This window comes from Esox lucius, chromosome 14 (genome assembly GCF_011004845.1).
Source record: "Esox lucius isolate fEsoLuc1 chromosome 14, fEsoLuc1.pri, whole genome shotgun sequence".
Taxonomy (NCBI): domain Eukaryota; kingdom Metazoa; phylum Chordata; class Actinopteri; order Esociformes; family Esocidae; genus Esox; species Esox lucius.
The window spans coordinates 1,174,426-1,199,813 of NC_047582.1; the positions used below are offsets into that span (position 1 = coordinate 1,174,426).

Here is a 25,388-nt window from a genome sequence, read left to right on the forward strand (position 1 = left end):
TCACCTATAGTGGATAAAGAATTTAAGGACACGTTTCTGTACCTGTACCGTCGATTCTAACCATAACTGGGGTGACATGACATCGCCGTGGTGTACCTATTTAAAAAAAGGATCGGCATTACACTGTGGAAACCTGCAACCAACTCCATAAAGGAGCATTTCTAATTTGGAGTCGGCATTTCTATGGTGTGTCACTGTACACAATTTCTGCAAACGTTGAGATTTAATAAATATTTCAGCAGTGAGCATGACTGTGTGGAAGTTCCTCTGTTTTCAGATTTACACAAACAGCCACTATACACACGTATTTGGTTCAACAACTATTTAATCAGCAAAAATGTAGGTGCAAAATAAAAAGAGTAGTGTAAACCAGCAGCAATCTGGGTACTATTATTGAACAAATAGATATGGCAGTAACAGAAGTAAACCAGCAGCAATTGGTAGTATTATTGAATATTATAGATTCATGACTGTAATATGCTTATGAATGGTGGCATAGCACACGTCGACTACGTATTGAGAATCATAAAAATATAGCAAGAAGATAAAGCAATAATATACATAACACTGTACATGGTTAATACACAGCACAGTTTCTTTTGCCGGACCCTCGAGGAATGCCAACTCTCACCTCCTTATCGCTCTTCATAAAAAAAATACGACCCCTATTATCGGCCACCGTCCTCTTATCAGCCTCCTTACTATTTTGTCCAATAATGTTTCATTTCCTCTTTATTTGTGTTACAAATGCCTGATCACAGTTTCAATTACGTGTTTACTAGGACGTTTTAGCTACCTTTCATGCCTTCTGGGAAAAAAGTCAGATCACTGATAACAGCCTACGTGATGATGTGTCAAGTTCACGATTCGCAAAAATAAAAGTTCCATACATTACATTTTTAAAGTATTTAACCACCATACATTACTGTATAATAAGGGGTTGCCATTATTGATGTTCCTGTAGCTAACTTTGGTTTTTGTCTAGAAGAACAATAGCATGAAAAAACAAAATGTAGTATACAAATATCCTGACTTTTCCAAAACATAACATTATAACATTTAACATGCATCATGTAAAACATTGTGATATACCTTAAACCGACTGGTTATACAGTTTGTGTCTTCCACCATGGCTTCCAACAATGCATCAGCCAAATCAATCGTTGCCGTAGCGCCATAGAAGGCCGACCTGTGGCCCAGCAATGCATGTAGACGGTCAAACTATTTGCTCTGCCGGTCAGAACTGCTTCTGTTATTGTGATCCTTGATCTTCTTGTAATCATGTTTTCATTTTTTAAGCTTCTCCCAGCACTGTTTCCCGGTGTGAATAATGTTTAGCTCACCTAACTTGTAGGATATTTTCGTGTACACCTTATTACAAATCGCCATTTTGAATTCTCGCTGGATTTGGTCATCAGCATAAACACTCAATTAGGCCTGGACTTCGTCGTAGGTCCATCTGTCGCTCGATTTCCTCTCCATAATATGTTCTTTTATTTATTTTGCAAGCAAAATAAACTCCTTTTAATAACGCCTGTAAATTTACTCCGCTGAGGACATTTGCATTTGCATTGCAAGCCCTACCCCAAAAGTTCCGGTACTCTGGGAGAGTCTTACCTCCCGAGCAGGGACTGTTTTGGGGGTAAAATGCAGTTTTACCCCCAAAACAGTTCCTGGAAAAGTTTGTAGTTCCTGGGTATAGTTCCTGTGGTGGAAAAACGGCTCGGTGTGTACTCGGTGCATATTTTAACAACGATTATAGGAAAGTAATGACTGCAAATATTATTTTATCTACCACATGGTGGGGCAAGCTCACCATGTTTCAAATAAAATCTTGAAAAAATTAATATTAAGTCCATCTCCCACGGAACATATTCACAATTGGGACTCTTTTTTGGCAATTCTGAATTTGTGAATAACGCTTAATTACTTCTATAGAATAGAAAAGATTTAAACCTTTTCACAAGTAAGTTTTTATATATCACTTAAGGCCCCTGATTTCTTAATGCACATTATTTCAGTATGCACTGACAATTATAGAATTGTATATTATGACACAACAAAAATTGCCAACACCGCAGCTCATAAACACCATGTTGCTTATTTGATTTGGAGAAATTTTCTGATTTCAACTGGTTAAAATTACATCTTGAAACTATTTTTGGCAATAGTACTGTTAGGGTATACTGAATAATTTTTTTGCAACCTTCTAAGATGTATCACTCCACTTGTTGTATCAATAAAACATATGCTAACTATCAGACAATGATAGTTAATTATGCATTTATTTACATGATTATTCACTATTCAGAAATGGTCATTATTGACACACTGTCCATCCATCTTCTTCCGCTTATCCGGGGCCGGGTCGCGGGGGCAGCAGTCTAAGCAGGGATGCCCAGACTTCCCTCTCCCCAGACACTTCCTCTAGCTCTTCCGGGGGGACACCGAGGCGTTCCCAGGCCAGCCGGGAGACATAGTCCCTCCAGCGTGTCCTAGGTCTTCCCCGGGGTCTCCTCCCGGTGGGACGGGAGCTCTACTCTGAGCTCCTCATGGGTGACCGAGCTTCTCACCTTATCTCTAAGGGATCGCCCGGCCACCCTGCGGAAAAAGCTCATTTTGGCCGCCTGTATCTGGGATCTTGTCCTTTCGGTCATGACCCAAAGCTCATGACCATAGGTGAGAGTAGGAACGTAGATTGACTGGTAAATCGAGAGCTTCGCCTTGCGGCTCAGCTCTTTCTTCACCACGACAGACCGATACATCGACTGCATTACTGCAGAAGCTGCACCGATCCGTCTGTCAATCTCCCGTTCCATCCTTCCCTCACTCGTGAACAAGACCCCTAGATACTTAAACTCCTCCACTTGAGGCATGCACTCTCCACCAACCTGAAGTGGGCAAGCCACCCTTTTCCGACTGAGGACCATGGCCTCGGGTTTGAGGTGCTGATCTTCATCCCCACCGCTTCACACTCGGCTGCAAACCGTCCCAGTGCATGCTGAAGGTCCTGGTTAGAAGGGGCCAACACGACAACATCATCTGCAAAGAGCAGAGATGAAATTGTGTGGTCCCCAAACCTGACATCCTCCGGCCCCTGGCTGCGCCTATAAATTCTGTCCATAAAAATTACGAACAGAACCGGCGACAAAGGGCAGCCCTGCTGTCCAACATGCACTGGGAACAAGTCTGACTTACTGCCGGCAATGCGGACCAAGCTCCTGCTTCGGTTGTACAGGGACCTGACAGCCCTTAGCAAAGGACCCAGGACCCCATATTCCCGAAGCACCCTCCACAAGATGCCGTGAGGGACACAGTCGAATGCCTTCTCCAAATCCACAAAACACATGTGGATTGGTTGGGCAAACTCCCATGAACCCTCCAACACCCCGTAGAGGGTATAGAGCTGGTCCAGTGTTCCACGGCCTGGCCGAAAACCACACTGTTCCTCCTGAATCCGAGGTTCTACTATTGGCCGTATTCTCCTCTCCAGTACCCTGGCATAGACTTTCCCGGGGAGGCTGAGAAGTGTGATCCCCCTATAGTTGGAACACACCCTCTGGTCCCCCTTCTTAAAAAGAGGGACCACCACCCCGGTCTGCCATCCCAGAGGCACTGTCCCTGACCGCCACGCGATGTTGCACAGGCGTGTCAACCAAGACAGCCCCACAACATCCAGAGACTTGAGGTATCTCATCCACCCCCGGTGCCTTGCCACCGAGGAGTTTCAGAATCAGAATTTTGTTTAATTTATAATTTCATATAATTTTATATTTTATTTATTAATGCTCTATTTATTATACAAAGTTCCTATCAGTCTGTTGATGTAATTTCATTGCTATTCTCTCCATTGGTTATGCTTTTATCCAATCGGATTTTATCCAATGTGCTGTCTCTGGGTGAAAATCTATAGGTCTATAGATTTGAGTGAATCCCATCTTCTATTGAAGCAAATGAGGATGTTGTTATTTGTCATTTTCTTCAAATAATCAGATTTTGAGTTTGCCATGTTGAGCATATCTTTTAACATGCAGAAGCCTTCTTGCTTGCCTAGTTGCCTTCGTGTGCATTTTTTAGATTGTGATTGGAGGGCTATCTACCTAACAATGTAGGAACATCTAAGATTTATTTTAACTTTCTTTTGTGACGTTTCGATTTTTAGATGTAGTGCTTTTCATTAGATCATATTTTGTTCTTTAGACTTTTACCTAGCCATGTTGTTTTTTGACGCATAATGGAGGAGAAGAAATGGATTTGGTGGCGGATTTACTGGCAAAGTCTATTTCCAGAAAAGCTGGAAATTGTGAGGAACGATAGGCCAACCCCCCAGGTAGCAGCCCTGTTCCAGTCAAGAAAAGGGTTTGTGTGGCACTTTCAATTGATCAACTACGAAAAGTACACCTGGCTTACAGCGTCAAAGGAATATTGTTGTTGTAAGTGCGTCCTTGTTTTTTTTGTACCTGTAATGTCATTGATTTAGGCTTTGCGATGTCTTTGTGTTGCAGTGTCTTGTCATAACTAGTGTTTTATAGGCCTCTTGTTAAATCACTTTATTCCAGTGTCACTGTAATTTCATGGTGACGTTATTCGAATTATAGCAATTATTTTGCCATTATACTGTATAGCCTTAGGCAGCCATGCATGCAAAAAATATTAGCTTTCCATCCATTGTGTTGAAGTTACTAATCATTATGGGTTAGTAGGATAAATGTGCCCCCCATGGAAATCAAATGCTCATCCAACACGTTTGTTCTTGTCATAGGCCATGTAAGCAGGTTAGTTAGGACTGTAACCAGATAATAGTTTGTTTTAACCAGTAAGGTTAAGATAAATGTAGCTGCCATTTAGATGTACAAGGTTGGTCATGGGCTAATCAATTTCAAGATTGGATGATGACTTTGTCATTTAAATTACCCTATATAGGCTTAGAAAATACACTGACATGATAATATAGGATATAGGGCTGTCCTGATTTCAATTACATTTTGGATTTGGAACTGCAAATTTAAAATGCGATTCTGTGATTTAGTTACCATAAGTTGATTGTGGCCAGCTGTTACCACCTCCACCATATCCATGCAACTGATCGTGTATGGTTGTTGTAAAGGAGTTGGTATTAAAAAAATTACATTCACAAAACCATTAAAAACAACTATACCACTCTATACTTGCTGGCCTTTTATTTATTTAACTCTGGTAGCAAAAATAAGACTCTTCATTACGGATTCGTCAGCAACAATAAGGTTTTTGGTTTTTGTATTTTATCTTGAAATAAAAATAAATGGGGGAAATTATAAATGAACCAAAATTACTTTTTCAAAAGTTAAATAATATAAGGTGGAGCACACTGAGAATTGGTTGGAGCTTAAGTAAGTTAATATAGAGAACATTATCTAATATAAAAAAAAAAATCCTATTTTATGTTATTGTTGTTAGTTTGCTTGTGCTCATAAGGTTTGCAGAGGGGTTGTATAATACATCCAACCACACCATATTTCCCGACCAGCTTTGCATACACTGCAGCAAGGATTTTGGCTCATTTCTCCATACAGACCTTCTCCAGATCCTTCATGTTTCAGGGCTGTCGCTGGGCAATACGGACTTTCAGCTCCCTCCAAAGATTTGTCAATAAAAAATAGCTAACGCCGCTAACATTAGCAATAAATGCTAATTACATTAGTTAGCTAGTAACGTTAGCTAACGGAAATATGTTTAACTAATCTCAGTGTAAGTTAACGTTAGTCCATCTAAAATCATTCTGTTGACATGAACATTATAAAATACAATTTAGCTAATAATAATTTTACCTTTCAGAGATTTCAAGCATCAGTCTCTAATCTATGCTCATGTAGATAAGTTAATTCTCTGTTTTCATTTGTACAATGACTTGCTAATATAAGCAAATGTTTAGTGGAATGCAATGTTTGTTGCCATGGTTATTTCGTCAAAATGTTTTGACAGAAGAGCCTCGGTCTAAGCTAGCGTTAGTTCACCTTAAATCATTCTGGTGAAGTTAATGTTTATAACCAATGCTTTAGGTATTAAAAATGTGCCTTTGGTAGAGTGGGTGTTGTGTTCAAGCCTCGGTAGATGATCCATTCTCAGTCGTTAAGTAATTTCTCTATTTTCATTTGTTTCTACAATTCCACTTCTAACAGAGGGCTAAATGTATAAATTGCACCTTTGGAATTGTGTATATATGGCAGTTAAATTAAAACGAAATCTGAGTTGTAATTTAACAACAACACATGGACGTGTAGGCTATATGCCAAAGTCAACACATTTTTACAGTTAAAATGGGGTGGGTATTTTCCAAATGAATGAACATCTGGAAAGGTATTGGTTTTATTGTTGCCACCTGTAATAGTATTATTATTATCATCAAATTTTTTTTAAATTGTTTGCTCAGTCATTGATGTTAATACACATACTTGATTAAACATACCTTTGAGAATGATAGTGATATTCTGTTCTGACCCCATCATTATCTTATAACAAGCAAAGGATTAATTAATGAATATGCTCTGCGCTGGGGAAGTCTTTTGAAGTATCCATATTTATCTGATGCAGAAAGTGTTTCATAATTCCAATTGAGGAAAATGTCCTGAAAACTATTGCAATGTAACATGCAAGCAAATTCGGTTCTTGCAAGTAAAAACAGTGGCGGCATAATAGCCATTACACACTATCGGTTGTTTTTTTTCACTCAGTGAGATTACATTTGGTACATGATCAGAGTTGTGATTTTACTTTATTTGTGAATGATGCTTCAAGTTGGCCATATGGGGGCACTATAGGGAAGGGAAAACCATAGATGTAGTATTGCTTGCAACAATGGATATAAGTTGAAAAAAAATAGCATTCTGGCTAGTAGTAGCTTTCGATACTGAAACCCCCTAAATGCTGCTTGCAGCTTTAAATGACCTTGGAGTTGTTTTAAAGTATAATATAGTTTGATTGAGCTTAACATAAATACAAGTGAATATCTTTTTCAGGACTTTTTAGTGGGATAATATTTTCATTTAGAAATACATGAATTTGATAAATTCTTATGGCGGAAAATGTCTTGATTTTACATAACCCAGCAACCATACCAGCTTCAATGTGTTGACCAGTGGTGTATCTTCAATGCCTTTCGACCATTATTTTGTTTTTCTATCAGCCCACAAATCAAAGGCAGTGGGAGAAGTTAAGGTCATGTTTTTATTTTATTTTTATTTTTTTAGACTGAGTCACCCTTGTCACAGTATTGTAGTTTCAAGTTTTTCTCAAACTGTTCTAAAACATAGGCCAATCACCACCAATCACCTAAAATTAGGTTTGGGTGGATTGTTGATTTGGGATGTGTTGCTCTCCTTTCAGATGAGAGATTTCAGATGGGTGATAATGTTATCAGAGTTGCATTTTTAAATATAGGTATTATTAACTAGCTAGTTTGCTACAGGGTGTAGCCATGCGAATACATACTGAATAGCTAAGTGAATATAACCAGCTAGGTAATATCCTATTGGCAAATCACCTTGATTAAATTTATAATTGTAAATTAACTCAAACTAAATGCAAGCTATCAGCTGTGGAAGTGAGCAATCGGATTAGCAGCTACAGCTGTCAAACAATGGGGGTTGGGCAAAGACATTTTGTTTTTGTGGGAGGACATTATAAAAATATTTTAACAAGAGGGAAATGTGGAGTGTGGATACAACATAATACTATTTACTTTTAACTTAGCATAAAGAGAGATTTATTTTGTTTTCTGCCCTTAGAGCTGTCAAAGCTGGCCTGCAAATGAAGATGTCCCGCTCTCTACTACTGGTCTTTGAAGTGGCATGTGTATTCTTGTTTTAGTTGTTACCTCAAAGCCATTAGTCAAGATGAACTAGTGTCAGTGTTGCTTAAAATGGGTAGGGAATATATCAAGCAGTGGCTGCTGGTGACTCAGAAATTGGGGAGGACAGGAGGAAAACCAACCCACAGCATTATGTTATTTTACACTAATTGGCTTCTTATCTCTACTTTTTTATGTTCAAATGTAGCAATAATCCAACTAGCAACCAAACTTAATATTCAAATAAGGTAAGATAATGCACCCAAAGTTCATCCCCACCTTACATAAGAAACAAATACTATATTATCATATATCAAGTTACAACACAAAAGAAGAATATAAAAAAAGGCCAGGTGAAAGAGAGGGAAAGACATCTAATTACTGCGAGCTCCGGATGAGAATGAACCTTGTGTGTGTGTGTGTCCCTGGAAGCCTCTAGGGGCCAATTAGGGGTGACGTAGCGCCCAGGATTTTACCGTGGGAATTTGACAAAACACCCTCTGATGTAAAAAGGAAAAACTATGAAAATCTGGAACTATAAAAAAAAAAAGCAAAAATTAGGTGTGTTATGAGTTCTTGTGCCTGTGGGAGGGTTCCACTCACTTTACATATTGGGAGATTATCTTCACTGTTGGCCATCTTCTTTTATATTTTGTAAGGTCAGAAGAAGTCTAGTCAGTAAAATATCAACACTTTGGCAGTTCAATTGTATTTGAAAAAGCACTGGAGGATAAACAATTGAGCTATGAATACCTTTTCTTTGGATCTTATAAGGTCATAAGGCAGAGTGGCTGTTGTCATCAGGTTGTTGTCGACAAATTTACTTTGAAGAAAAGTCTGTGCTTGTGTTGCATGGTATACTGGTACCGTACCAAGGTACTGGATTTTTAGGAACGGTACTATACTGGCATTAAGAAAAAAACAATTTTATGCGCCGAAACAGGCAGTTGAACCTCAGCGATAAAAGCTGTACTGTGTCTTTTAGAAAAGGGGACCTGCTTGTGACGTCATGCCCGTGCTCTGCTATGTGAGTGTTTGAGCCAGAGCCAAGGGGCAAAAGGAGGATAGTTGTGGATTAGCAATGGCTACGGGTGGAGAACTTGCGGCTGCAAAATCAAAACATGTTGTCAAACAAGGAGCTCATAGTGAGATATGGCACTACTTTGGTTTCTAGCCAATGAAAAAGGTGACCCAGAAAACATAGAAGCACCGATATGCAAGCAGTGCTTCAAATCATGTTCAGTGAAGGGAGGCAACACTAGGAACATCGCTAAGAATTTAAATGACAGTCCCCCAAACCTCTATAAAAAGTTTTTAAAGACTGACAGGTGTGTTGTGTGATACAAATCCCTTTTGCAAATAGTCATAAATGAATTCAGGAATAAAATAATGAATTCAATTCGACAGAAATGTAATTTGTACAAAATGATATATTCACAAAATCGTTCAATGTTAACATTTCTATACACATTGTAAAAAGTTCCTGTTGAAAATAAAAGACTAAACCGTTGTCGAAATCACACCATTTCAATTAAATCATTATCGTTTTAGTATCGAGTATGGCAAAACTATCGAAGTCCACATTTTTGTATCAAGACAACACTAGTCTGTGCGGCAAAGAGGTCTATGGTCTTCTTATACCAGTCAGGATTATTTCTTAGAGATTTTAGAATCTTCTTCTCAATTGCAAGGATTGCCAAGTTCCTCAGTCGTTTTTTGTCCCATTGTGTTCCTTGTGTAACTATTCAGTCTTTTTGGTCAAGAGAAAATCCTCTCAACCCCAGCATATTTAACCCTGATTTTGGCAATTAGAGACATAAGTCTGCATTGTTCAGTCCAAATTCTGCATTGTTCAGTCCACTGGCTTTCATTGACTGTGATGAATCACAACGCTTAATTCTGCAACCTTGGATCTCCTTGTCACTGTATAACACCTGCAACTCTGACTTCAGTTTTGCCAGGTCAAGGAAATCACCATAGTTATCTGTCAGACTTCTGAATGCAGCAAAGGGAAATTCTGAACAATAATCCTGTGGAATAACAACAAATAATCCACATGTGGCTCTTCCCCATCCCGCTCTCTGCATCCATGCCACTCAGGCTGCAATAATTTGCCTCGTTAGCATCCATTCTCTAGTCGCCATCTTAACGGTCTGCCAGTGCTGCCACAACAAACTAACACTAGCTAGCTACTCCTCGACAAGAAAAAAGGAAACTCTGAAAGTGGTTCATAATTTGCACAAATAATTTCTCTTTTCTAAAATGTTGCTGTATCTATCGCTATCCATCACAGTCAGTTCGCCACACTCGTGTCAGAAACACAGGGTTAGAACAAGTGTGAACTTGAACAGATCAAAACGGTGAACCCAAACGCAGAAAACCAGATGACAGTTCTGTGCAATGTCTTCAAATCTTTTATTGGATGAAAAGGAATGTCCAAACTTTCATAGGAAATATCCAAAATGTAAACTCCAAAAATGTCAAAGCGCAAAAGTCAATAAAAAACAAAAAAAGGAACCATACCAGTTTCACAAGGTAGATATAGACTCCAGATGAGGCACAGCAAGGGATAGACCTAGACTTGGTCATGGCACTGGAAACACTGAGCAAATTACTCAGGAGAAGGGTGACTTACATACACAAACATGCAACAAGGCACAGGTGACAACAATAAGACATAATGACCGAGACTGAAAACCAACAAGAGATACAATGGGGCCTCTAGTGGCCAAAGATATGTCCAAAACCCTGACACTCATGTACAATACAGTGGTAGAAAATTGAAGATTACATTTGGAAATTATCATTGGACAAACGCAATGTCAATAATGTACTCTGGTTATTGATTGATTAAGGAGGAGGTCCTCATTTTGTGTGTTTTGGTCAATAAAAGCTTCGTACAAAAAACAGGAAGTACATTAATTTGATATGAGATCCCGCCCTAAGGAGGACAGCAGGAGCCCGTCCTCCTCTGCCCCCATCACCACTCCACATTGCTTGGCTTTCCCCTCTGGGTTCAAGTGTCGCTGGTGAAGCATTTAATCAGAATTTCAATAATGGATTTTTTTTCGAAAGGAGAAATTATTTTATGATACTGAGATTTGGCAATGGTTTGTTTCAACCAATTACTCCTTTCTGTATTTTTATCTCCCTCTTGCCTCTCAAAATAGAGGATGAGCACCCTCCTCTGCCTCTATGGATCAGCCCCCTCTGATATCAAGGTTGGTGCGTGATGTGCTTTTGGTACTAGAAATTGGAATTCAACTACTGACACTTTTTCAATTTTTTGAGATTTCCTCAATGTGGTCCTTTTAATTATTGCAAGTGATTCATAAGCTCTTTTCTGACTCAGAAATAATTAAATTCATTACATTTCCGAGGGGTTTTGGTGAGTGTTGTAGATAATTTTATTTTCCTGCAGTGCTATGTTAGCCTGTTTTTTGCAGCTTAATATGAAGCTATTTCTATACATTGTTAATGTTAATGGTTAATAGTTAAATTAATTCCTGGAAAAAGTAATTAAAGTTTGTTTTTGTCTCTAAAAAAGTTACGATTTTCTGTGTTGTGTTTGCAAATGAACAATACCTTATTTTCAGGTTTTCAGCTCTTCAATTAGCCTTGTTTTATTTCATTGTTACTCTCAGGATATAGGCAACGGTAACAAGAAGGTTTGAGTGCCATTTGAAGGTACCAGTGAGTTCTATTTAGCCCGATTTAGCCGTGTTTATGATAACAGTCTGTCATGGGAATGGGTGAAAGCGGTGAGGGAGGAGCACGCTTTTGAAATCAAACAAACGTCTGAGTTTGTTGTTACCGAGGCAGCATGGTGCATTGTTCAGAAATGTGCATATATTTTCTGTAAAATATATACACATTAGTATTGTGTAACCAATTTTCATTAAAAAGGCAGTTTTTATATCAAAAGCAATTTAATTTGGAATGTGAACACAATCATACATGTTATTTCACATGCTACATTACATCCTTGGTGTTTTGAGCACCAGGCTCAAGACACACCTACTTCGGCGTCCCGGAGAGACAATAAAACACGCTGTGATATGAAAATCGTTTGAATTGAACTACCACAACAATTGAGTTTGCGGAAGTCTACCAAAAATAAAATAAAAATTAGAAATGGGCGGTACTAAAACAATTTGATGTGGCAAAGCCCCCTATTTAATTTTACCCATAAAACAACATAAGAAAGCTCAGAATATTTACAATATCAATATTTAATTTTTAATTTATTTATAAATCCATGTCTACATATAAATGACATTGAATGGCATTGTAGCGTAAAGTTTTTTGCAAAGTGGTCTTTTAACCAATCACATCAGATCCTTTCACATCAGAAGTGGACCAGAAATGGGAAACACTGGATTAGTCTGTAGGTGTTTAAGTTCTGTCCGGGACCAATAAAATACTTAATTGAAATTCTAAAATAATGCTTGTGAGTGTGATAAAGCAAAACAGGCAACATGTGTGTCCATGGCGTGGTCTACTAGTTTTCTGCTTAAATAGTTCGAACCGATGAATCCAGAACTTGTGGCATGTGCAGGAAGTCTGTAGCTAAAACAGGCAACTCTGGTTTTCAGAACTCAAATCCCGCTGCCATGTGTTTGTTTGATGACACTTAGTACCAACGTAGTACCATAGTACAATGAAATGCAGTTTGCGTCTAACCAGAAGTGCAAATAGAAGAGGGCAGAAACTTTACAAGTATTAAGTATATCTGTGTACAAGTGGAATGTATAGATGTGCAATGAATGCAAATGCTTTACATATGGCAATTCTAAATGTGCAATGGAAGCAAAGAGAGCGCAGAACATTTACAAGTATTAAGTATAATGTATGTACAAGTGGGATAAATATTTGTGCGGGTTATAGTGTCAATTCCACAAAAACTGTGGCATTCTGTATTTGCAATCGAGGCAAATTGAAGGAGTATGGTAGTATGTGCAACTGAAATGCAGGTATAGCAGCAATGAGGTGCCTCAAGTAGACGTGCATTTAACAATTGAAAATACAAGTACAATGGCAGTTCTAAATGTGCCATCAAGGCAATTTTAAGGTGCAATTTGGCATGTGCAAATGAGATACAGGAACAGCAGCTATGAGACGTACCTGTAGAAAAACTGAGAACTTATCAGACTTTGTAAAGCAGTGACAGAGTTCAGTACTATAAAGGGTGGGTTTGCTTAGTGATGAGTCACAGAGTTCTGCAGTGTAACAGTAGATGGAAAGAAACTGTTCCTGAGCCTGCTGGTGCGAGAACAGAGAGACCTATACCATCTGCCTGATGGGAGGAAGGCAAAGAGTTTGTGGCATGGATGTTGTACAGTATCCTTTCAGCACATTTTCTACGCTGAACAAAAATATCAATGCAACATACAAACATGTTGTCAGGTTAATGGATTATATTGACAAACTCACTGATAGGGATGTACATTTTGTAGACATTGAGTACAATTATACCACTTGTGTACATTTAAAGGTTCTGATTTCTGCAGTTCTCAAGACCAAAATTTTACATTTTGCTTTTCATATTTCTGTTCAATATATTTTATGTCTCACTCAATCAATCTTTCTTTCAGTCTATCCTCCCTTTCTCCTCTTGACAACACATTTTATTATTTCTTAAAGAAGCAATTGTAAAGAATCTCATCATTTGATTGCCCTGCTTATGCTGTGAATGAATGAGAGGCTTTACATCTTCTTAAGGTATCTTCTTAGGCTCAGTTTCCAAGGTGTTACGCTGCTATATTATTGTGCTGGGGGACATGAGGGATGTACTACTAACTTTTCTCAGTTTCCTCCAATTTTAAATTTTAGAAGGAGATGAGGTCCTGGTCCACACCTGCGGATTACCTGGTTTGGGGGGACCGTTGCTGTTCCTGTCCTTGTCCACCTGGTCATACTTCTGACCTAGTCTAAAATCGAATATACTCTGGATTTAGCCAAGAGAAATTTATTTATTATTCCAATTGGACTCTTAATATCTCACCCGGCACAGCCAGAAGAGGACTGGTCACCCCTCTGAGCCTGGGTCCTCTCTAGGTTTCTTCCTAAAATTCGACCTTCTTAGGGAGTTTTTCCTAGCCACTGAAATTCAACACTGCTGTTGTTTGCTCCTTGGGGTTTAAGGCCGGGTGTCTCTGTAAAGCACTTTGTGACAACTGCTGTTGTAAAAAGCGCTTTATAAATAAATTTTGATTGATTGATTTTTGATTAGGCTGCAGCCAATCTAAAGTCACTTTTAAGCTTGTTTAATGCCTGCAGTTTGGTGAAGCCTCATTCTAGCAAAGCTTTGCATTGTTGTCATCAGCTGGGGCCTGGGAACAACCCAAGTCTCTCAAAAACATACTAGGGTGAGGTCAGTTAGCTCCCTGACATCTTGGGCCCTAGCATTATCTACTGCTGGTTCTGAGTCCTTAATCACAATGCCCAGCGTCTCATATTGGCTAGGGTAAACCAGGGACATAGTCTTTTAGGGGCAGGTATTGTACACTCTAGAGACTGATGCGTTGGCTTTGTTGATTTGCTCCAAAGCAAAGCATAGGCGGATTCTTCTGCTGTGTCCTGATTTCTCTGCACAACTTCCGAAGTGTGCACATGCACACTTCCTGTCATGGGAAAAGTATAAAAACTTGCTTCAGTCAGTTCCATGCAATTAAGTGCATGATGGGTGAGATCGCTATGCTTTGTGAAAGTGTGGCTAATCGGGGTTATCCTTTGGGCCTCAACTGCAGCCCATTTTCTGAGGTTATTGGTTGGACTGAAATCCATTCCAAGGGGACTAGCTTACTACTGTCACAAACACTACTATGTCTTGTCTGGTCTACCAATTGAAAATATTATATTGGTTGGCTGTCATAAATAGCTGCCCATTATTTCATCTTTTGAGGAAAACATACAAAGGAAAACAGCTACAGTGCATTTTGATATGTAGTTTAAGCTAGCTTTGTCTAAATGACATTGTCTAAAGGGGCATGCCTGTTTTAACACAAACAATCCATTTGTAGTATTGGGTCAACTTTTGCAACAGCAATGCTGTGTAACAAGATGCTTTGTTATGGTCATACGCATTCTAATTTTGATATTAGTTGTCAAGACTGAAGTTTAAAGGTTTATTTGTCATTTCCAATAACAAGTAATGGCAATAAAATGCTTGGTTTTCCTATTGCTGACAGTGCAGTTAAAAGTTAAAGAGTAACAGTAATTATAAATTAAAAATAAAGAAGATAACACAATCAATCAATAATAACACTATACAAAACACGCATCAATAATAACTATACATCTGTAATGCGATGAAAAATGACAGGTGTGTATAATATAATTGGCAGAAGAACATGATATTATAAGTGTCAGGTGTGCATGGATGGAAGGGAAGAGGGGTTCCTGAGTTGAGCAGACTTACAGTCTGAGGAAAGAAGCTGTCCCGTAGCCTGTTTGTTTTGGACTGAATTCTTCTGTACCTTCTGCCTGACGGCAGCTTGGTAAACAGTCCATGCCATGGGTGGCTGGGACCTGTAATGATCTGTTTGCTCCTCCTCCTCCTACACCTCTCTGTGTAGAGATCCTGCAGGGATGGCAGGTCAGACCTTGTGATGCGCTCTGCTGTTTTAATCACCCTAACAACCATCACTGCAAATCTGTTAAAAATCCTGGTATAATCAATTGTTTCAACAGTGTAAGCCGCACCTAAATAATTTTTTTCTGTCTGGTTTCAGACGAACAAAGGAGACGAGCTGTCCAGCCGTATTCAGAGGATGCTGGGTAGTTATGAAGATGTGAACAACCCCAACCCTCATCAGTGTTTGGACAGCCTCTCGAAGGACCCGCCATCCCATGTCTCCACAACATATGTGAAACCATCTTACGGAAGAGACAGAGGGAAGCCTCCATTCCAGCACTCTCCTCAGTACGGGGTGGGCCAGGGTGGCGCTGGTGGTCCCCCCACCAGCAGCCATTTTTCACAGCCTTTGAAGAAGCTCCCTGGTCCCCCACCCTCCTATGTCCAGTCCTCCCTGAGTCTCAACCAGGGTCAGGCCAGCCCCGACTTCCTCCAGAGGAAAGGTGAGCCCTGTCCCTGGCCAGACCTGAGAGAGTGTGCCAGTCTTCCTCCGGTCCTCTCTGCTCTCTCCCCCCCAGCTGAGCCCCTATCTCCCCTACATTCCAGTGACCCTAGTGACTCTGAGCCCCAGGACACCCCTGACAGACACATAGGGTCCTCACTGCACCCTGAGAGGCACCCTGCTTCCCCCCTTCACCCTGACTCTCCCATCCCCATGGTGGTGTCCCCGCTGGATGACCTCCAGAGAGACATCCCCCTTGCAGCCAGTGAGGGGACAGCTCTACCCTCTCAGACCTTCCCTCCACCGTTGGCCTCTATATCTAAGGTGGTCATGCCCCAGAAGCCCACAGCTTACGTGCGGCCTATGGATGGCCAGGACCAGGTGACCAGTGAGTCTCCAGACCTCAAGCCCTCTCCAGAAGACTTCCATGGGCAGTCTTATCATGAACCTTTACCAGAACTAAAAAGCACCAAGCCCAGCCTTAGCAAACTGAAGATTCCATCACAGTCTATAGAGGTAAGCAGCGTACTCTTCCATTTTTAACTCTGTGTGCGTGTGTGGGGTTCTTATTTTAAATAAATTATATACCAGCCTTACCGAACACAAATGAGGGAAGTACCCTTTTAACAGCAGAGAACGGGACTTGACACTTTGAGGGTCAGTTTATACCTGGCCAACAGCAGTCAGGGCACGCTGGTTCCGAAACTATCAATTTCCTTTTTCCTTTTAAATATTGCTTTTCAATTTTTAAATGTTATACTACATTTATAAAAATGCATGAACACACAAGGAGACTACTTTTGAGGTCTGGGAGGCAAATATTGTAACCTATAAACAAAAATATTACTTTTGTGTTATGATCCTCATTAGTTACACAAATAGGCTTAAGTCCTGATGTCTACAAAAAATATCAAACATTATAGAATAGAAAGCTACAGTACAAAAACAAAACTACCTTCATTAAAAAATAACTGCATTGAACCCAGTGTTTACAGAAATACGTCTAATTAAAGTGTGTCAAGAGACTTATTTGTTAAACTATAGCGCATGTTATTGTAGAGTTTTCCTCACAGAAATGATGTTGAAGAGTGATGCACAACATTGCCTTTGTTTTGGTGCTGTTGCTACTGCGCTGTAACAAAACTGTTGCATATGCGCATATACTTAGTGGAATTGTCCTGCATCTTGCTCATCTCTGTCTGCAATGCTGCTTATACCATCGTGAATACCCTGAATTATCCTTTGCTTTTGTACTCTGTTTGGAAGACAGTGTTGTTATTCACAAACCTTGTGAAGCCACATGGATGTCATTCAGAACAACAAATTATCATAAAACCATTTGCATGTTGAAGTCCTTGTCCTATTCTTTCTCTGGGTGAGTATTTCCATATTTGGGTTTGAAGGACCTTGGAAAGGAGGTTTCTTCCTGTCTGTCTACCTGTGGGAGAAATCAGAAAATCTTCTGTGATATTTAATTAATACACACTGGTCTCTTTAATTGTTTTTTGAGATTGGTCTCAGATAAGGACTATTGGATCTGACTGATGCTGTTAGTTTTTATGGGTGAAATTTCACATAATTAGGGCTTCCGAACAGCTTAAACAATCCATTGGGGTTAATCACATGACATTCAAATTGTTTTATTAGAATTGCAAAGAAACTGTAGAGTAATTCTTAAAGAAACTGGGTGTAGAAATGTATTTTATCAATCATTATTCTCAGCCCTAAAAAATTATTTCCATCTTAAAAGGAATGCATTGAGTTTAAAGCATACTAAAGCAAATGATCTCAGGATGTTTAGTTGCATCTTCCAAAAAACAATACTCACTATAATATTACATTTTTACCCCCTCCCCATTTTGGGCCAGATGTTTATGTTAGCAAAATCTATACAACGTGTTTTTATATGTCTTTGGGCACATATCGGCACATACGTGACGAAATCGTCAGATACCCATTTTGTCCCTTTACTACCTATGGCCAAAATCTGAGAATGCATCTTTTAATGCTCCTGATTGTTTAATTGCCCCTACTTCCTCTTATCAATGTAATGCAAGTTGATGTACATGCTCAAACTTGGTTTAGCTTTTAATTTCTGATTAGAGGGTTGACCAGAGCCATGTAAAGTGTTGGAAAATGTGTTCTCCAGACAAGGCAGTTGGTTAATGTGGTCTGTGCTGTATCATGACACTATCATATTATGCCAGCTCCCTATTTACATATTGCCTAATATACACTGTTCCTTTCATAAATGATTCAGACCCCTTTTAATTCTGACCAGTTTAATAAACTTCATTAAAAAAAAATCTACTCGCAATACCCCATAACAAAAAAGCTAAAATATGTTTAGAAATGTTTTTGCCCATTTATTTCTCTCCAGCACTTCATCAATCAACCCTTTATGGTAGAGTGGCGAGACTGAAGCCCTGAGTAAAAGCCTATAACGTGTAGCCTGAAGGACAGAGCATGACAGAGTATGATTAAAACAAGTTACCATTCATCATCTGGCTAATGTCATCCCTATGCTGAAGCATGGTGGTGGGAGGATCATGCTATTGGAATGCTTCTCAGCTGTATGGACTGGAAGACTGATCGGGATTGAGGGAGGAATGAACTGCGCAAAATAAATAGAGGTCCATGAAGAAACCCTGATCAGAACACCCTGGATTCATCTTCTAGCACAACAAACACCTGAAGCACACAGGCAAGACAACGCTGTCGTGGCTTTGGGACCAGTCGGTGAATGCCCTTGAGTGGCCTAGCCAAAGTCTGGAATTGAAACCCTGTGAACATACGTGGAGAGACCTGAAAATTGCTATTCACCGATGATCATTGCCAAAGACCCTTCTAAAAAGTACTGAGTACATGGTCTGCATTCTTATGAACATGAGATTTTTTTGGCTGGACCGCATAAGCAGAGACGGCCAGGAAGAATGAATGTCTCTTACTGAGTGAATGAGTGACAGACTGACTGATTGACTAGCCCTTGTTAAATAGCATAGTGGTTAGACACGTGGACTGCTAAGGGTTGTATTCCTTGAAATAATGTTTACATTTTCTCTGATTGAATCTCATTTTCAACTGAACTGATACTTCCTATGACACACAGTTTCAGTTCATTAATTTGGACAATGCTAATGCTAATTGAACACTGGGATAGAGGTGAATAATGGCTTGTTGTGAAAAATGACTCCATGGGTCTTCAAGAACTACTTAGGTCAAGCTTAATTGAGTTTTCTTGAGTTGACTGTATAATGTATTCTAAAAACTTTCTTAACATTCTTCGCTAATACAGTAACGTGTATGCTTAACAAAAGTAATACATTCATTCATATTTGTGCTATTTTATTTAGTACACTTTGAAACTGTCTGATTTCTTTTGATTCAAACATAGGATGTTCTCATACTTGCAATTCAGAATATTTTGCCCTTGAAATGCCTCTGAATGCCTAATCGATAATTTCCCCTTGGGTTGTTTTGGAAAGAAGTGGAGGGTGCTCAACCAAAGAGTGCAACCAACCAATTTGAAAATCATTGGTAAGGAAATGCTGCAGAGCTCACATTCTGTTCAAACTTTCAGTTGAAACAACAGTAGTTGTTTCTGCATTCATCAAAACCCTTATTTTCACACTAAGGGACAGGTGAGCTTGACAATACAATTTTGAACCAATCATTTTCTGGATTATTTTTATTTTTTGCCCTATTCCTGCAGTGGTCCTACTGTGATGGTAATTCTATCGATCGACACTCTTAGAGGAGTAAGAAACAGAGACAAAATTATCTTGGCACAATTAACAGTATTAAATATTTGCCAATAAGAGAGACTCGTCAAACGCTTACCAACATAATCGTCAGAGGAGTCTCTAACTCAATATAGCTCATTCAACAGTATATATCACAAACAAAAAGGGGTGAGGTAAGTTGTTGCCCATCTGTCTTGTGTAACATTTACCCAAAGGGCGGGCTGTCCCCCCACCCTATCCTTCTCAACTCCTGAGGAGACACAATGTCTGAATAATCAACAGAGACACAAGGGTTATACAGATTTACGAGTAACCATCTAATCCACTGGTGCCGGTCAAGGATGCTGGTCAAGGATGCCTCCCCAGGCAAACACCAGACCCCTCTCGGCATCTTTAACTAGTTACTCATTCATACATGTATAGGACGACCAAGAATACATCAGTTCAAGAATTTCCACAACACTACTCTCCTCTGCTATGCTCATTGTTGGGGCCCCGGCACACATGTACACAAACCCAGCAGTGCTGAATTGGCAGGCAGACGTTTTTCACCCATCATGGAGGCTAATCCAGTATGGGATAGCTGTCCAGTGAGTCATACCCCTCCCTCAACAAACCAAACAGTGCACATAAATGCCATGAGTAAAGCTGACTTGTCAGATGTCTCCCCCTAGTCAACTTCTAGATTATCTGAACTTCCAGATTATATATTTCTATGTGAACATTCCACAACATTCTATCGCGCTGAACACATGCAGCCTGATTAATTTATTTAAATCCATCGTGAATGTCCTGGAGAGTGGGTGATGTGGAGCTTCTTGGTGTCACTCTGGGGTTGTATTGGCATTTCTATTCTTATCGAGCTTAAAAGCTGCCTGCCCTCACCCCTGTATGCAAAACACTCTCCTCTTCTGTTTAAGCCCTGCCTCAGCCATACAGAACTGTAATTGTAAATCCATCTGTGATAAGAATGGAATGTAGCACAGTAATCTCTCACTGGCTGTTTGTCTGGGTAGCTCAGATACACTCAGGACATTAAAGACTGAAGATATTGTCATTACGTTTTTGATTGAATATGTTTAAGTAAAGATATGCCTGCCAGTGAATCTGCACAATCTTCAGTGTGATCAAATGTTTGCTTTTTCATTCAAGTTCTGATGTTCTTAAAAGTCAAGCATTGAATAAACATAGCAGGCCACTTGGCTTTAAGAGGGTTCTCACATTTCCAAAAATAAGTAAAAGATAAATGTAATTTTCAAGTGTTGTTTGTAATATTTGTGTAGTTTGATATTTTTATTTTTTTAGTGTGGTTCAGGTTGTTTTGTTAAGGTTATGCATTTCTTTCAGTGCTTTTGACTCTAGAAAATAGATGCTAGAAAATAAATGAAATGCAATTGTCATTAGGAGAGGCACTCTGTGTACAGGCAGTGAAAGCACATGGGGCCAAATGGTACTTAGGTGGCATTCTGAAGTAATTCTCAGCTATGTAACATTTGATCTCAATACAGACTTGTCGTCCCAAAAGTGGAATATGTCGCAAATTGTAACAAAGTTTGACTACATTACTTTGTTCAGGAAAGCAGTATTAATTTAGTTATTGCACATGAACACTATACAGGGTACATAGTCCCTAACAGAAACAAGACTCATCAATACAGTCACAGGTAAATTAATTGTTTTGGCTAACGCAAAGCTGGCCTTGTCTCTTTTCTTAAACATTACCAACAATTAGTGTTGGATTTAAATTAAAATATGTTTTTAATTAAATAAATATATATTAAATATACTATATATACTATTCATTGTAAAATATAGTCAGGAACTAAAAAAAAAGATCAGTTTTTATGTCATGTTTTCAGACTTTCATAATATGTTTTGCATACTTGCTATGTAGAAGTACTGGTCATCTGTTTATACACTTACCTAAAGGATTATTAGGAACACCTGTTCAATTTCTCATTAATGCAATTATCTAATCAACCAATCACATGGCTGTTGCTTCAATGCATTTAGGGGTGTGGTCCTGGTCAAGACAATCTCCTGAACTCCAAACTGAATGTCAGAAATGGAAAGAAAGGTGATTTAAGCAATTTTGAGCGTGGCATGGTTGTTGGTGCCAGACGGGCCGGTCTGAATATTTCACAATCTGCTCAGTTACTGGGATTTTCACGCACAACCATTTCTAGGGTTTCCAAAGAATGGTGTGAAAAGGGAAAAACATCCAGTATGCGGCAGTCTTGTGGGCGAAAATGCCTTGTTGATGCTAGAGTTCAGAGGAGAATGGGCCGACTGATTCAAGCTGATAGAAGAGCAACTTTGACTGAAATAACCACTCGTTACAACCGAGGTATGCAGCAAAGCATTTGTGAAGCCACAACACGCACAACCTTGAGGCGAATGGGCTACAACAGACCCCACCGGGTACCACTCATCTCCACTACAAATAGGAAAAAGAGGCTACAATTTGCACAAGCTCACCAAAATTGGACAGTTGAAGACTGGAAGAATGTTGCCTGGTCTGATGAGTCTCGATTTCTGTTGAGACATTCAGATGGTAGAGTCAGAATTTGGCGTAAACAGAATGAGAACATGGATCCATCATGCCTTGTTACCACTGTGCAGGCTGGTGGTGGTGTAATGGTGTGGGACACACTTTACTTGGCACACTTTAGGCCCCTTAGTGCCAATTGGGCATTGTTTAAATGCCACGGCCTACCTGAGCATTGTTTCTGACCATGTCCATCCCTTTATGACCACCACGTACCCATCCTCTGATGGCTACTTCCAGCAGGGTAATGCACCATGTCACAAAGCTCGAATCATTTCAAATTGGTTTCTTGAACATGACAATGAGTTCACTGTACTGAAATGGCCCCCACAGTCACCAGATCTCAACCCAATAGAGCATCTTTGGGATGTGGTGGAACGGGAGCTTCGTGCCCTGGATGTGCATCCCACAAATCTCCATCAACTGCAAGATGCTATCCTATCAATATGGGCCAACATTTCTAAAGAATGCTTTCAGCACCTTGTTGAATCAATGCCACGTAGAATTAAGGCAGTTCTGAAGGCCAAAGGGGGTCAAACACAGTATTAGTATGGTGTTCCTAATAATCCTTTAGGTGAGTGTATGTTAGAACTGGTTGCCATGCAGGCCAACTAACATCATTGTCATTAGCTGGTTAGCTAGTAGCCAACTATAACTAACTAACATCAAACAAGCCAGCAAGCACTTACTGATGACTGCACTGTTGTAGTTCTCTGTCAGCCAAGATCCTTTCTCTTAAATGGAGGCAATCAGTATTCTTCCCACATTTGCATGACTGGGCTTATTATATATTATAATAAGCATTTTCAAACACATTTTCTGTTCTAGAATTAGTTTCCCATTGCATGACATTTTATTTGTAGGTCAGATAGGGTGTTTAAGTGTGGTAAAGTACACAGCCAATTAACATCTTGTAAAATCCCCCTTTTATCAGGTAGGTTGACCAGGTGAATTGTTCCATGTATATAGACTCTGTAACTGTAGACATAGGTCGCAAGTCCTAACATATTCTCATGTTTTAGATGTCTAGCAGACACAATGAGCTTTAGCTTATATGACATATTTGCTTGGGCAACTCTTTGAATGAGAAAAAATAAATAAAAATACTGACATTATCTCTGGCTTTCCGCTAATTTAGTTTCTTATGGTAAATGGCCTTAACTAGAGTTTAGGCTATTTACCTGCCCCTGCCAGGAAAACCTTCTAGGGTCAGTGACCAGCCTAATGTAAGCACTGAGAAAATGGGTGTGTGTGTGTGTGAGCCTTTGCACGTCAGCGAAAACGCCCACATGTACACACTGTCATCGGAGCCTACAGTCTGGGTGCCTGTTAACACACTAAAAAGAGAAGCCCATGACTGTCACTACTAATAAATGGGTGATAAGGAAGCTGTTCTTTAGTCAAATACAAGGTAAATTGATTCTATTTAATCACACGATTGGGTTCCTCAATCTATCTAGTCTAGACAGTCGAACAGGCACATAGGCATGCCAATAACCCAACCTTGAACTGCAACTCATTCACTAGCTAGATTAAATGGCTGCTATGCTGTGAGGTGGTGTTGCTATCCCGCTTTGTTGATGTTTGTTATACCCAGTCCGGGTTGAAAACAGTCTGTTCCAATGTACCCATAATGAACTTTCAGCATTGGTTACTGTGTTTGCGCTGGAATGTCGTTGAGCCGGCGTGTATGTAGAAGAGCAGTATAGGCTTTAGGAGAGAAGGGAGTGTCGTGTTGGTAGTCCAGATGAATCATAGTTACTGCTTTGAGAGAGTTCTAGAGATCCTGAGGTGTGCTCTGTCACAACACGCTCATGACAATCTCAGCGGCACCTCTTTTTTGGAGTTTTGTAGATTTAAACTACTCTGAGCTGCTCTAGGGACTATTGTTATTTATATGTAGTTACATCTACTATCCAGGCATATCAGGTTAGCCCCAAGGCTAATGTGGAAAGGATTGATAGGGAAATCCTGGTGATACGCCGCCAAAGGCTGCTATCTGCCTACTTGTTCGGGTACACAACTCAACCCTGTGGTAGTGTTGTCCTGTGTTGTAGTGGGCCACCAGATAGTCTGTGGGCCACCAGACAGTCTTTGTTCACTATTACAACAATGGAGTTACAACCTGATCAGAGCCCGCTTCGTGTCCCACTGTAATGACTGACCACTGCCCTGCATTGTTAGTGTAGTGGAGGTATATTATTCCTAGTTCTAACAGTGTCCGTGTGCGTCCGTGTGCGTGTGCGTCCGTGTGCGTGTGCGTCCGTGTGCGTGCGCGCCCGTGTGCGTGCGCGCCCGTGTGCGTGCGCGCCCGTGTGCGTGCGCGCCCGTGTGCGTGCGCGCCCGTGTGCGTGCGCGCCCGTGTGCGTGCGTGCCCGTGTGCGTGCGTGTTTGGTCCTGCCATTCATCTGGATGTTACTTTGACTTGTACCACCTACCTGAACATTGTAGCAGACCATGTGCAACCTGTATTCCCTAATGGCATTGGCCTCTTTCAGCAGGATAATGCACCCTGCCACAAAGCAAATATGGTTCAGGAACACAACAAGTTGAAGGTGTTGACTTGGCTTCCAATTTCCCAAGATCTCAATCCAATTGAGTTTCTGTGGCATGTGCTGGACAAACGGGTCTAATCCATAGAGACCCCACCTCACAACTCACAGGATTTGAAGGATCTGCTGCTAAAGTCCTGGTTTCAGATACCACAGCACACCTTCAGAGGTCTTATGGAGTCCATGCCTTGACAGGTCAGGGCTGTTTTGGCGGCAAAAGGGGAACCTACACAATATTAGGCTGGTGGTCATAATGTTGTGGCTGATCTGTGTGTGTGTTTTAGGTCGAACTATACTCATGGGGACCAAATGTCCTCATGAGTATAGTAAAACCAGAAAGAATTTGACTCATGGTGACCTTTTGCCGGTCCCCATGAGGCAAAAGTCAATTTCCGGCTCAGGGTTTAGGGTCAAACTTACAATTCATTTTAGAGTTAGAATTGGGGTTTCTTTAAGGTCCAGGCATTGTTGGTTAGGGTTAAGGTTAGGCAGTACATCTAGGTAAAGTTTAGGCATAAGTGTTACTTTATTGAGGTTAAGGTTAGGGTTAGATTTAGATTAGTTAGGTTAGGGTTTGGGTTAGGTGTAGGGTTAAGGTTAGGGCAAGGGAGAATGCAATTTCTATTTTCTGGGAAAACCATG

General features: G+C 40.1%; 1 protein-coding gene across 2 annotated transcripts in view; it reads left to right on the plus strand.

Annotated features, from left to right (window-relative positions):
• aff1 (AF4/FMR2 family, member 1) overlaps positions 1 to 25,388 on the plus strand; it is a 72,037-nt gene that overhangs the window by 9,700 nt on the left and 36,949 nt on the right. For both annotated transcript variants that reach the window (XM_029125121.2, XM_029125122.2), the window contains exon 3: positions 15,559 to 16,419. In XM_029125121.2, coding sequence (XP_028980954.2) covers positions 15,559 to 16,419 — 861 coding nt within the window. The remainder of the gene's footprint in view (positions 1 to 15,558; positions 16,420 to 25,388) is intronic.